Source organism: Nematolebias whitei, chromosome 18, assembly GCF_014905685.2.
Source record: "Nematolebias whitei isolate Nwh7 chromosome 18, NemWhi1, whole genome shotgun sequence".
NCBI lineage: Eukaryota > Metazoa > Chordata > Actinopteri > Cyprinodontiformes > Rivulidae > Nematolebias > Nematolebias whitei.
In genome coordinates, this window is record NC_056515.1 from 8,152,422 (window position 1) to 8,165,741 (window position 13,320).

At 40.3% G+C, this 13,320-nt stretch overlaps 1 protein-coding gene across 1 annotated transcript in view; it reads left to right on the forward strand.

Annotated features, from left to right (window-relative positions):
- grk3 (G protein-coupled receptor kinase 3) overlaps positions 1–13,320 on the forward strand; it is a gene marked incomplete at its 5' end in the record, with an annotated part of 191,892 nt that overhangs the window by 139,011 nt on the left and 39,561 nt on the right. The window contains 2 exon segments of the mRNA XM_037692311.1: positions 3,258–3,352; positions 7,298–7,405. Of these exon segments, the coding sequence (XP_037548239.1) occupies positions 3,258–3,352; positions 7,298–7,405 (203 nt within the window).

Sequence of the window (13,320 nt, forward strand, 5' to 3'; positions counted from 1 at the left end):
ATATATATATATATATATATATATATATATATATATATATATATATACATACAGACCATTTCCAAAAATTAGAATATCATGGAAAATATGTTTAACTTCCATAATTTCATTCAAAAAGTTAATCTTTAATAGATGCCAGATTCAGGGCCCACAATTCAAACAATTTCAAGTATTTATTTGTTTATTGTTAACATAATAATAATAATAATAATGAATTTAAATTGTAGCACGCTTTTCATTAACAAAAATCTCAAAGTGCTACAAAGTGCAACTAAAATCAATGATAAAAGCAACTAAAATCAGTGATAAAAATCAACTTAAATCAGTGATAAAAATCAACTTAAATCAGTGATAAAAATCAACTCAAATCAGTGATTAAATCAACTAAAATCAGTGATTAAATCAATGATAAAATCAACTAAATGAGTGATGAAATCATGTGGAGGCAGAATAGGCTTGCCTAAAAAGAAAAGTCTTTAAGCCTTTTTTAAAGTCAACCAATGATAGTGGAGCTCTCAGATATTCAGTGAGGGACTTCCAGAGGCGGGGGGCAGCCACACAGAATGCCCTATCTCCCATGGTCCTTAATTTAGTTTGTGGAAGGAGAAGGAGATGACTGTTCTGTGATCGTAGGGACTGGGTGGATGAATATGGAGCAAGAATACATAATTTGGGCGTCTAGCTCATGAAACCCACGAAAACAGGAATTCAAAAAAAATTAGAACACTGTGAAGAAAGCAGACCAAATTTTGCAGCATGACTGTTTTAAACTGAGTGTGACACACTAATCATCTACTAAACTCAAAGCACCTGCACAGGTTTCCCCAGGTGTCATTCAATTGCTTCAGTTTGGTTCAACTGTCTCAGTTCGGTTCAATATGGAGACGACTGCAGACACAACAACTGGCCAGAAGACCATCATTGATACCCTCCATAGGATGGGTAGGCCACAAAAGTTCATATGTAAGGAGGAGGCTGGCTGTTCACAGAGTGCTGTGTCCAAGCATATCAATGGAAAGTCTAGTGGAAGGGCAAAATGTGGCAGGAGAAGATGCACCAGCAAAAGACATGACCGTGGGCTTCAGTGGATTATCAAACAAAGAAGATTCCAGAATCTGGCTGAGATCCAGAAAGAGTGGAATGAGGCGGGAGTCACAGCTTCAAAAACCATCACATTCAGATGCATCCGGGAGATGGGCTACAACTGTCAAGTTCCTCGGTCCTCTTTTCTGATAAAAGTAAAGTGTGCCTTTCATTCAGAAATCAAGGTCCAAGGGTTTTGGAGGAAGAAGGGTGAGGAACAGAACCCATACTGCTTGAGGTCCAGTGTGAAATATCCACAGTCATGATTTGGGGTGCAATGTCCGGTGCAAGTGTTGGTAAACTCTGCTTTCTTAAATCCAAGGTCATTGCAACAGTCTACCAGAATGTTTTTGAGGACTTCATGATTCCTTCTACTGAGGATCTGTATGGAGATGCAGATTTCATCTTCCAGCAGGACCTGGCCCCTGCCCATGCTGCCAGAAGCACCAAAACATGGTTTGATGCCCATGCCACAGTGCTTGACTGGCCAGCCAACTCGCTGGACCTAAGAGAATCTATGGAGTATTCTCAAGAGGAAAATGAGGGACACAAGGCCCAACAACAAAGAAGAGCTGACAGCAAGCATCAAAGAAATCTGGGCTTCCATAACTCCCAGTCAATGCCACAGGCTGATTGTCTCAATGCCACGTTGCATTGAGGCAGTGATTAAGGCAAAGGGATTCCCAACAAGTATTGAAGATTGACACATCGTTTTGAAAGTACCATATTTTGACTGATTTGTTGTGATCCTAATTTCTTTCTATTTTTTTCTGCAAAAACTGAGAAGTGTCTTCACAGTATTTCTAATTTTTTGAATTCCTGTTTTCGTGGGTTTCATGAGCTGGAAGCCCAAATTATGTAAAAATAAACAAATAAATATTTGAAATTGTTTAAATTGTGGGCCCTGAATCTATCATCTATTAAAGATTAACTTTTTGAATGGAATTATGGAAGTTAAACAACTTTTCCATGATATTCTAATTTTTTGGAAAGGGTCTGTATATAAGGATATTGGGGCATGATGGAGATTGGGCCACTTTTGGCCCTCGGGCCTTAAGTTGCCCACATCTGATTTAGTAGCTTTTAGAGTCACTTTTAACAGTGATAATTGTAATTGTCTTTAGTTTGCTCCAAACATGTCTAACTTGGTGTCGTCTGTTCAAGAACGTCGTTTCAAAAGTCTTTTGGTTCATTCAGATTCAACTTTGCAAACTTGAGTCACTTATTCATTAACAATTTTTATTTTATGAGAAATAACGAAAATATTTGGTGTGATGGTGAGGCATTAATGAGCATTAATAAGCTCTACTTCAGCCTTTTCAGGCTCCGCATGATGTATTTACCGTATCGTTGTTTTTGAGGTTTTATGTTAGCTTTTTGTTCTCATTAGTCTTCATTGTTGTATTTTATTAATTTTTTTCTTATGTATTTTATGTATAGTGACAAAAGATAAAGATTTGTAATGTCATATAGATTTTTGTGTGTGCGTGTTTGGAAAGAAAAGCAAAGGGTAAGTGTACAATACCACGTTTTAAGCAGTTATAAACTATAACATGAAGAATGTGAAGATGTCAACACATTTTGAGGATTGCCAAAAAATAGATCTGTTTCCCTTCCCTCAGGCCAACGTTTTGACTGATTCCTGGTTTGTATTTACACTTTTAAATCAAAGTTGATGGAAAAAAGACCCTTAGTTACTGCTAAGGGTGTCAGAGCATAAGCATTTAATTTATGCTGATTTAATTCAGGTATTTAACATTAAAATGTATTTAATAGAGAATTGTAGAAAATGGGATATAAAAAGGAATACTGACTGAAACGCTGAACCTAACTTCCAATTTTGATATGTATGCATACATTATCATCAGCTGTGTTTTAAACTATCTTCTGGTTTTCTTCCATTTACCCTGTTTGGACTGGTTGCCATAATAGATTTATTTAGCAGGAGGTCAGGGAACAGTTTTAGGGCTACAATAAACAGCCAAGTGTGATGCAAATGATACTTTGAGGCACAGTGTAGGAGGAAGACGAAAACAAGCGAGTCACAGAGGATAACCAGGACAGGAGACCTCCTTTTATTATCTGTGTGTGCACAAAATTTGAAGCTGCTGAGAAAACACAAAAAAAACTTGACTAGTGAATTACAAATGTTTCTTGTGTGTGTCGTCCTTCAGCCTGCTAACATTCTGTTGGATGAGCACGGCCAAGTTCGGATCTCAGACCTCGGCCTGGCCTGCGATTTCTCCAAAAAGAAGCCCCACGCCAGCGTGTAAGTAACTTTTGTGTTAAATACACGTGCAGAGAGAAAGAAGTAGGTTTAGACTTTTCATCTGCTGGTCAATTATTTTAATGTGTTTCAACAAATTAGCAGGACAAGCAAAGAAAGAGTTCATTTAATTTCAGTGTGATTGCATGTGTTCCACTCAGCAGACAACATGGTAAAATAAATAGATCGTCACGATAGGTGGCAACATAAACTTGTAAAAATTGAAGGGACTTGAATATTTTCGGGACTTGAATATTTTCTGATTACTACAAAAGAAGTCTGAGTAGAGCAGAAATGTAGCAGAAACTAGCAGAAGCAGCCGAAATAGGAATCTTAAATTAGCGACAACAAAAAAAGTAGCTGAAAGAGCTATTAAAAAAGATTTTAGCAGAAAGAAGCTGAGAGGAGCATAAAATGCTAAAATTAGCACAAGCAGCTGAACTGCGTTGAATCAGAACCAAAGCAGAAATGAGCAGTAAAAAGATTGCAAACAGCACAAAGAGGGAACAAAGCCAAGCCATTGGTTCCGTTATGTGGATGACACCTGGATCAAAATCCAAGCCAAGGAAATAGAAGCGTTCACCAGACACATCAACTCGGTCGTTAACAACATCAAGTTCACCAGAGAGGATGCAAACGACAACAAGCTGCCTTTTTTGGACTGTTTGGTTCAGATGGAGAGAGAGGACAGCCTCAACATTGAAGTGTACAGGAAACCAACCCACACAGACCAGTATCTTCTGTTTGACTCCCACCATCCACTGGAACACAAACTCTCTGTCATCAGAACTTTACAACATCGGGCCGAATGCGTCCCCACGAAGACAGAAGGGAAGGAAAAGGAACTGAAACACGTTCAAGAAGCTCTTCAAACATGTGGATATCCTAACTGGGCTTTTGTCAAGTCAGCGAGGAAATCTACAAAACACACCAATAAACAGAAGAAGGAGAACAACAGACGTAAAAACATTGTCATCCCTTATGTTGCTGGAGTATCAGAGAAATTCAGAAGGATCTTCAACAAACACAAGATCCCAGTACATTTCAAACCCAGCAGGACTCTCAGACAGAGGCTGGTCCACCCTAAGGACAAAACACCCATACACAAACAGAGTGGTGTAGTGTATGCGGTCCAGTGCAGCGAGGACTGTCCAGACCTCTACATTGGAGAAACTAAACAGCCTCTTCACAGACGCATGACTCAACACAGGAGAGCCACCTCCTCTGGACAAAATTCCGCAGTTCACCTCCACCTCACAGATAAGGGACACTCTTTTGAGGACCAAAATGTGCACATTTTGGACCGAGAACACAGATGGTTTGAGAGGGGGGTGAAGGAAGCAATTTATGTAAAAAGAGAAAAGCCGTCTCTTAACAGCGGAGGAGGCCTCAGATTTCCACTTTCAAAAACCTATAATGCAACTTTAAAACAGATTCCCAGCCGGTTTTCACACCTGATGGGAACAGAGGGGCCTCGACTGTGCATTAGAGGAACAAAGACCTACTGTTTAGGTTTTTAGGTGTGAACTGCCAATCTACATATATGTGTGTGTGTGTGTGTCTTATCTCACTCAGCCTTATAACCTGTATCTCTCACTCTCTGCTCTTTGAGTTGAGAAAGCTCCTCGGATGAGGAGCGAAACGTCTTCTGTTACAAATAAAGTCCAGTTGTTTTTGTATTGAACGCTTTTTGAATTCATCATGTCCTGTATGACTGAGAATCTTCACCAGCAAACAGCACAAAGGGTTTGAAAGATCTGAAGAGCTCCATTTATTTTCAAAAAGAAAGACAAAATAACTAAATGTTTCAAAAAGTTAAAAACGCACAAATAGCAAAAGTTGTAGCAGGAATGTCCTGAACGAGCTGAACCTTTTGATACATGAGTTGTTGAGATAGTGGAATGAGTTATGTGCCAAAAAATGTATGGGGGTGGATCTCCACAGAGTGGTAGCTTTATAAACATTCACTCTGTTAATAAAGTTATATCTATCAAGAGTTCAACAGATGAATCTGTGGTTTCTGACATCAGATCTCTGCTAAACAAAAAGCCTTAGTAGACTTTAAAAATATGATTTGAATATTTGTAAACTGAGCAAAAACAAATCATTTTCTAAACAACAATATACAAACCGGATTCCAAAAAAGTTGGGACACTAAACAAATTGTGATTAAAAACTGAATGCAATGATGTGGAGGTGCCAACATCTAATATTTTATTCAGAATAGAACACAAATCACCGATCAAAAGGTTAAACTGAGAGAATGTATCATTTTAAGGGAAAAATCTGTTGTTTCCTAATTTCATGGCGTCAACAAATCCCAAAAAAGTTGGGACAAGTCCATTTTTACCACTGTGTGGCATCCCCCCTTCTTCTTACAACACTCAACAGACGTCTGGGGACAGAGGAGACCAGTTTCTCAAGTTTAGAAATAGGAATACTCTCCCATTCATGTCTAGTACAGGCCTCTAACTTTTCAATCGTCTTGGGCCTTCTTTGTTCTCACCTTCCTCTTTATGATGCGCCAAATGTTCTCTATAGGCGAAAGATCTGGACTGCAGGCTGGCCATTTCAGTACACGGATCCTTCTCCTACGTAGCCATGATGTTGTGATTGCTGCAGAATGTGGTCTGGCATTATCGTGTTGAAAAATGCAGGGTCTTCCCTGAAAGAGATGACATCTAGATGGGAGCATATGTTGTTCTAGAACCTGAACATAGTTCTCTGCATTAATGGTGCCTTTCCAGACATGCAAGATGCCCATGCCACAAGCGCTCATGCAACCACATACCATCAGTGATGCAGGCTTCTGAACGGAGCGTTGATAACAACTTGGGCTATCCTTGTCCTCTCTGGTCCGGATGACATGGCGTCCCAGTGTTCCATAAAGAACTTCAAATTGTGACTCATCTGACCACAGAACATTCCATTTTGCCACCTCCATTTTAAATGACCCCTGGCCCAGTGCAAACGTCTGAGCTTGTGGAGCTTGCTTAGAAATGGCTTTCTCTTTGCACTGTAGAGTTTCAGCTGGCAACGGCGGATGGCACGGTGGATTGTGTTCACTGGCAATGTTTTCTGGAAGTATTCCTGAGCCCATTCTGTTATTTCCTTGACAGTGGCATTCCTGTTTGAGGTGCAGTGACGTTTAAGGGCCCGGAGATCACGAGCATCCAGTAGAGTTTTACGGCCTTGACCCTTACGCACAGCGATTGTTCCAGATTCTCTGAATCTTTTGATGATGTTATGCACGATTGGTAATGATAACTTTAAAGTCTTTACTATTTTACGCTGGGTAACACCATTCTGGTATCGCTGCACTATCTTTCTGCGCAAAAATGGTGGAATTGGTGATCCTCTTACCATCTTGGCTTCTGAGAGACACTGACACTCTTAGAAGCTCTTTTTATACCCAATCATGTTGTCAATTGACCTAATTAGTGTTAATTGGTCTTCCAGCTGTTCGTTATATGCTCAATGTTCTTTTTCCAGCCACTTATTGCTACTTGTCCCAACATTTTTGGCATTTGTTGACACTGAAATTTTGAATCAACATATTTTTCCTTTAAAATGTTACATTTACTCAGATTAAACTTTTGATCTGTCATCTATGTTATATTACAAATAAAATATTGACATTTGCCATCTCCACATCATTGCATTCAGTTTTTATTCACAATTTGTTTAGTGTCCCAACTTTTTTGGAATCCGGTTTGTACATTAAGTAAAGACAATTTATAGTTTTTGTTACTGAGCAGGTTACAGACAGGAGTTGACTTATGCTGGTTTCCTGCAGCTGATCTGTCATTAGCAACTTTTACTCCCAAGGAGAAACCTTTATTTCTATGTCCTCTTATCTCAGTGTAAATCATGTTTGTTTTTCCTTGTGATTTTGTGCCTCCACTGTGAAATGTGTGTTTGACTAAGGCTGTTTTCTGTTTCTAACAGCGGCACCCATGGCTACATGGCTCCAGAGGTCCTTCAGAAGGGGACGGCGTACGACAGCAGTGCAGACTGGTTCTCTTTAGGCTGCATGCTTTTCAAACTCCTCAGAGGGTAACCACTCCAACTTGATGTCCTTTCCTCCTCCTCCTCACTCTTCAGCTCTCACATCTCATTCTTACTTCCTGTTTTCTGCCTCTCTGAGTGAAGCGGTTTTGAATCCCTCTCTCCCCCTTCGCTCAGAGCATCTCTGGCCTGCACGCTCTCTGTTTGGTTCATGTTTGATGTTGACTGTGTGTACATTTGGGTTTGAAGTGAAGTGTGTAAATGCCAAAGGCCTGGACCCAGTATGTCAGAATCCAGGTAAAGGGTGTGTGTGCGTGCGTGCGTGCGTGCGTGCATGAGTGAGTGTGAAGAGTCTTTCCATTGATGTTTGAATGTTTTGTGTTTTGAAGTAGAATAGTCTGTGAGAGAGAGGCTGGCTGCTTGTTTCTAATTTTTTAAAACTATAAATGACTTGTAGTTAATAGAATTGTTCTTTATTAGAACTTTGTGCCACACCATTATTAACATTCAGGCTAAAACCAAAATTGGAGCATTTACCGTACTTTTTGCTGTATAATCACAACTTTTTGCATAAATTACCTACCTATATACCTATACTTATACAGCAAAGCGACTTATTTATGTTTTTTTTTTTTCCATATTTATAACCCAATTTCTGGCTGAGATCTGACAATTTCATTCATTCTGACATGGAAAATATTGAACACTAACATTTTCAGCTGCTAGAGGGTCCTCGACTAATATAGTAAGCCAAGTGTCTCATTAATAGGTAAAAAGTGGTTATTAATGAGACACTTGGCTTGCCATACCAATCCATCTTCATCTCGCTCCAGAATTCCTGGAGCAAACATCAAATCAGCTGCATTTCACCGCGCCGCCCAGGAGAGATGCAGCTGATTTGACCAATATAGTCAAGTCAAGTCATATTTATTTATAGAGCACAATTTAAAACAGATAGACTGTTATCAAAGTGCTTAACACTAATGGTAACACTAAGAAATAAAAAGCAGTAAGAATATACCTTAAAAAATTAAAACAACAGCATTAAAATGAAGACATGGAACAAGATATACTAAATCAACTCACACAGTATGAAACGCCAGAGAGAACAGATATGTTTTTAGCAGGGATTTGAACACAGGAAGGGAGGTGGCATGCCTAATGTTGGGGGGTAGGTTGTTCCACAGTTTGGGACCCATGACTGAAAACGCCCGATCTCCTCGGAGCTTCAGTCTTGTTTTTGGAACAGCCAAAAGCAGCTGATCAGATTATCTCAGAGCCCGAGAGGGAACATATGGTTCCAGTAGCTCAGAGAGGTAGATGGGTGCGAGGCCATTTAGGCACTTATAGGTCAGGAGGAGAATTTTGAAATCAATCCTAGTTCTCACAGGAAGCCAGTGTAGGGAGGACAGAACTGGTGTGATGTGCTCATACCTCGGTGTACCGGTTAAAAGCCGAGCTGCAGCATTCTGGACAAGCTGTAGCCGTGAGATAGAGGCCTGGCTGACCCCAGCATACAGTGAATTACAATAGTCCAGGCGGGTTGTGATGAATGCATGGACTAGTGTCTCAAGGTCGGGTCTAGACAGCACTGGCTTGAGCTTTGCTACCTGCTGCAGTTGGAAGAAGCTTCTCTGCAGAACCGAACTGATCTGTTTGTCGAACTTAAAATCCGAGTCAAAAACCACTCCAAGGTTTTAGCAGAGTGCCTCAGATAAGGCTGAAGGGAGTCCAGGTTCACAGGATAAGAGGCGGCAGCTGAGCTAGGGCTAAAGACAATGACTTCAGTCTTCTGGTCGTTAAAACTTAGAAAATTTGAAGCCATCCATGTCTTAATGTCGTCCAGACATTTGAGGAGAGGGTGGACGGAACAAGCACTGGCTGGTTTCAGTGGCAGGTAGATCTGACAGTCATCGGCGTAGCAAGGGAATGGAATACCATGTTTTCTTAGGATTGACCCCAGCGGAAGCAGATAGAGCGAAAATAGAAGGGGTCCGAGAATCGAGCCCTGCGGGACACCGCAGGAAAGAGGCATTGAAGTGGATAGATTTTTACCCACCTTCACACAAAAACTCCTGTCAGAGAGGTATGAGCAGAACCAGTCTAATGCAGCACCTGTAATCCCAACCCAGTGTTCAAGCCGAGAGATGAGGATACTGTGGTCAACAGTATCGAAAGCGGCAGTAAGATCGAGGAGTACAAGATCCACAAAATGACCAGAATCATTTGCTGTTAAAATGTCATTACAAACCCTAACCAAAGCTGTTTCGGTGCTGTGGAGCTGCTTGAAACCAGACTGAAAGACCTCAAAGATTTTGTTCTCAGTTAAAAACTGATTTAACTGAGTAAAAACTACTTTTTCCAGGATTTTGGACAGAAAGGGGAGTTTTGAGATTGGTCTGTAATTTGAGCAGGCTGAAGGGTCAAGACCAGGTTTCTTAATTAACGGTGTGACTACTGCATGTTTGAACGCCTCTGGGACCACGCTTGTAGCAATACTACTGTTTAGTATAGTTAGAACAGCAGGCCCAATCGCTGGTAGAACCTGTTTGAACAATGCTGCTGGGATGGGGTCCAATGGTGATCCTGATGGCTTCATGTGACCAGCAACTTTGTCCAACAATGGGAGTGTGATTGGTTTGAATTGCCTGAAAGTAGCAGAACACGAAACAAAAGCTGATGGGTCGACTAAGGAGCGGGGGATGGAGGCCCTGATCAACTCCACTTTGTTAACAAAGAATTTAGTGAAGTCATTGCAGGTGTCAACAGAGGCCTCTATACAGTATATATAGTACATACAATATAGTGCATTTATTAAGGAAAAGTTAGACAGAGACACACCTTTACTATAATTTCGAGCAAACAAATAATTGTTTTTGATTCAATTCAGTTTATTTATATAATCTTGTTAAATTCTTGTTAAAGTACTCTCGTGCACTCTCCCGCAGCCGCTATTTGGCAGCCAATCAATTTTTGGCACAACACCGGCCCACATTTCCGGGCTGTCCGCGGTGACGTATAACAATCACAACACGTCAGCGGTGACGCATAATAGATGTGACTTATACGGTGGAAAGTAAGGTACTTTAAATATCAGACAAGAAAACTGAGATAACCTAATCATTTCAAATCAAAGGTATAAACACACCATTTGATTATTAATTACTTTTGAATCTTTGACCCCTGTTCAAAATTAAATTCAAGCTTCACAACATAGCATTAAATCATTTTCATAACTTTGTCAGATTCAGGCTCATTGCTTGGTGCATAAAGGTTTTCTGTTTTTTGTTCTGTTTGCAGTCTGTAGCTCTGACTTTGATTTATGAGCATCCCCTCAGACTCGCTGTGTTTTGGTGCCTTTTGGCTTAGACTTGCAACAGATGAACGTTGGCTGCCAATCAACTTCTTGTCTCACATTTTATTTTCATGTTTACTGTTTCCTCTCTGTTATTCAACATTTCAGCGCATGATCAAAGTTTATTGGCAACTAGAACAGGATAAATTAGACAGAGGCAGAAAACTTGGAAAAAACAGCTGAATTGTTGTTTGGGTTTCTAGGACACGTGATGATGGAAATGTGCAAAGTAGGTTGCCACATCATTTCTGAAAAGCTTTGTTTTTCTCACCATAAACGTGTGGATGGGAGGCGCAAACGCAGCAGAAAATATCTGTTCTAAAAATATTCAGAGTAGTGGGGCAGGGCCTAATATAAACTCAAATAGGTTTCCTTAAAAAAAATCCAAATTTTGTGTTTTGCATATTTCCTGCATCTCTGTCCAGATTCCCAGTCCCTGCTGATGGAAAAAACAGCCCACAACATAACGCTGCCACCAACACACAACACTGTAGGGATGGTGTTCGAGACATGACGAGCTTTGTCCAAGATAAGGCTCTATCCATGGTTGTAAAAATTAAATATATTTATTTACTACTTACTGTACGTTGTTTGGACATGCTGATGCTCAGCTCTGTGCAGCCTGTAGTGGTCCTACAGACAGGTATCTGTCCAGCTTCATCAGTGGTGCCTTATCCTCCTGGACTTTTCTCTGATTAATACTCTTCTTGATCCTCTATTGCCAACTTTGCTGTGGTGGGATGATCTTTTCATTTCATAATAATGGATTTAATGGAGCTCTAGTCAAAGTTTGCAAAAGTTTTTCGACCAAAGTTTTGTGTGTGAGCTGTGTGGACATGTTATTTCCTTCTTAGTGGAAGCCTTTAATACAAACCGGATTCCAAGAAAGTTGGGACACTAAACAAATTGTGAATAAAAACTGAATGCAATGATGTGGAGGTGCCAACATCTAATATTTTATTCAGAATAGAACACAAGTCACAGATCAAAAGTTAAAACTTGAGAGAATGTATCATTTTAAGGGAAAAAATCTGTTGTTTCCAAATTTCATGGCGTCAACAAATCCCAAAAAAGTTGGGACAAGTCCATTTTTACCACTGTGTGGCATCCCCCCTTCTTCTTACAACACTCAACAGACGTCTGGGGACAGAGGAGACCAGTTTCTCAAGTTTAGAAATAGGAATGCTCTCCCATTCATGTCTAATACAGGCCTCTAACTGTTCAATCGTCTTGGGCCTTCTTTGTCGCACCTTCCTCTTTATGATGTGCCAAATGTTCTCTATAGGTGAAAGATCTGGACTGCAGGCTGGCCATTTCAGTACACGGATCCTTCTCCTACGTAGCCATGATGTTGTGATTTCTGCAGAATGTGGTCTGGCATTATCGTGTTGAAAAATGCAGGGTCTTCCCTGAAAGAGATGACATCTAGATGGGAGCACTTGTTGTTCTAGAACCTGAACATAGTTCTCTGCATTAATGGTGCCTTTCCAGACATGCAAGCTGCCCATGCCACAAGCGCTCATGCAACCACATACCATCAGTGATGCAGGCTTCTGAACGGAGCGTTGATAACAACTTGGGCTATCCTTGTCCTCTCTGGTCCGGATGACATGGCGTCCCAGTGTTCCATAAAGAACTTCAAATTGTGACTCATCTGACCACAGAACATTCCATTTTGCCACCTCCATTTTAAATGACCCCTGGCCCAGTGCAAACGTCTGAGCTTGTGGAGCTTGCTTAGAAATGGCTTCCTCTTTGCACTGTAGAGTTTCAGCTGGCAACGGCGGATGGCACGGTGGATTGTGTTCACTGACAATGCTTTCTGGAAGTATTCCTGAGCCCATTCTGTTATTTCCTTGACAGTGGCATTCCTGTTTGAGGTGCAGTGACGTTTAAGGGCCCGGAGATCACGAGCATCCAGTAGAGTTTTACGGCCTTGACCCTTACGCACAGCGATTGTTCCAGATTCTCTGAATCTTTTGATGATGTTATGCACGATTGGTACTGATAACTTTAAAGTCTTTACTATTTTACGCTGGGTAACACCATTCTGGTATTGCTGCACTATCTTTCTGCGCAACAATGGTGGAATTGGTGATCCTCTTACCATCTTGGCTTCTGAGAGACACTGACACTCTTAGAAGCTCTTTTTATACCCAGTCATGTTGTCAATTGACCTAATTAGTGTTAATTGGTCTTCCAGCTGTTCGTTATATGCTCAATTTCCTTTGGCCAGCCACTTATTGCTACTTGTCCCAACTTTTTGGGGATTTTTTGACACTGAAATTTTGAATCCACATATTTTTCCTTTAAAATGTTACATTTACTCAGATTAAACTTTTGATCTTTCATCTATGTTATATTACAAATAAAATATTGACATTTGCCATCTCCACATCATTGCATTCAGTTTTTATTCACAATTTGTATAGTGTCCCAATTTTTTGGAATCCGGTTTGTACTTAAAGATGCTGCACTGATGGTGATGTTTAGATTTGAAATCATTTGACATTTAAACTATCTATAGTTTGTTGCTTGTGAAGGTAATTATTGGAGATTTAAAGTAGAGGAATAAACATGTATGCAAGTAATCAGAATCAAAATCAGA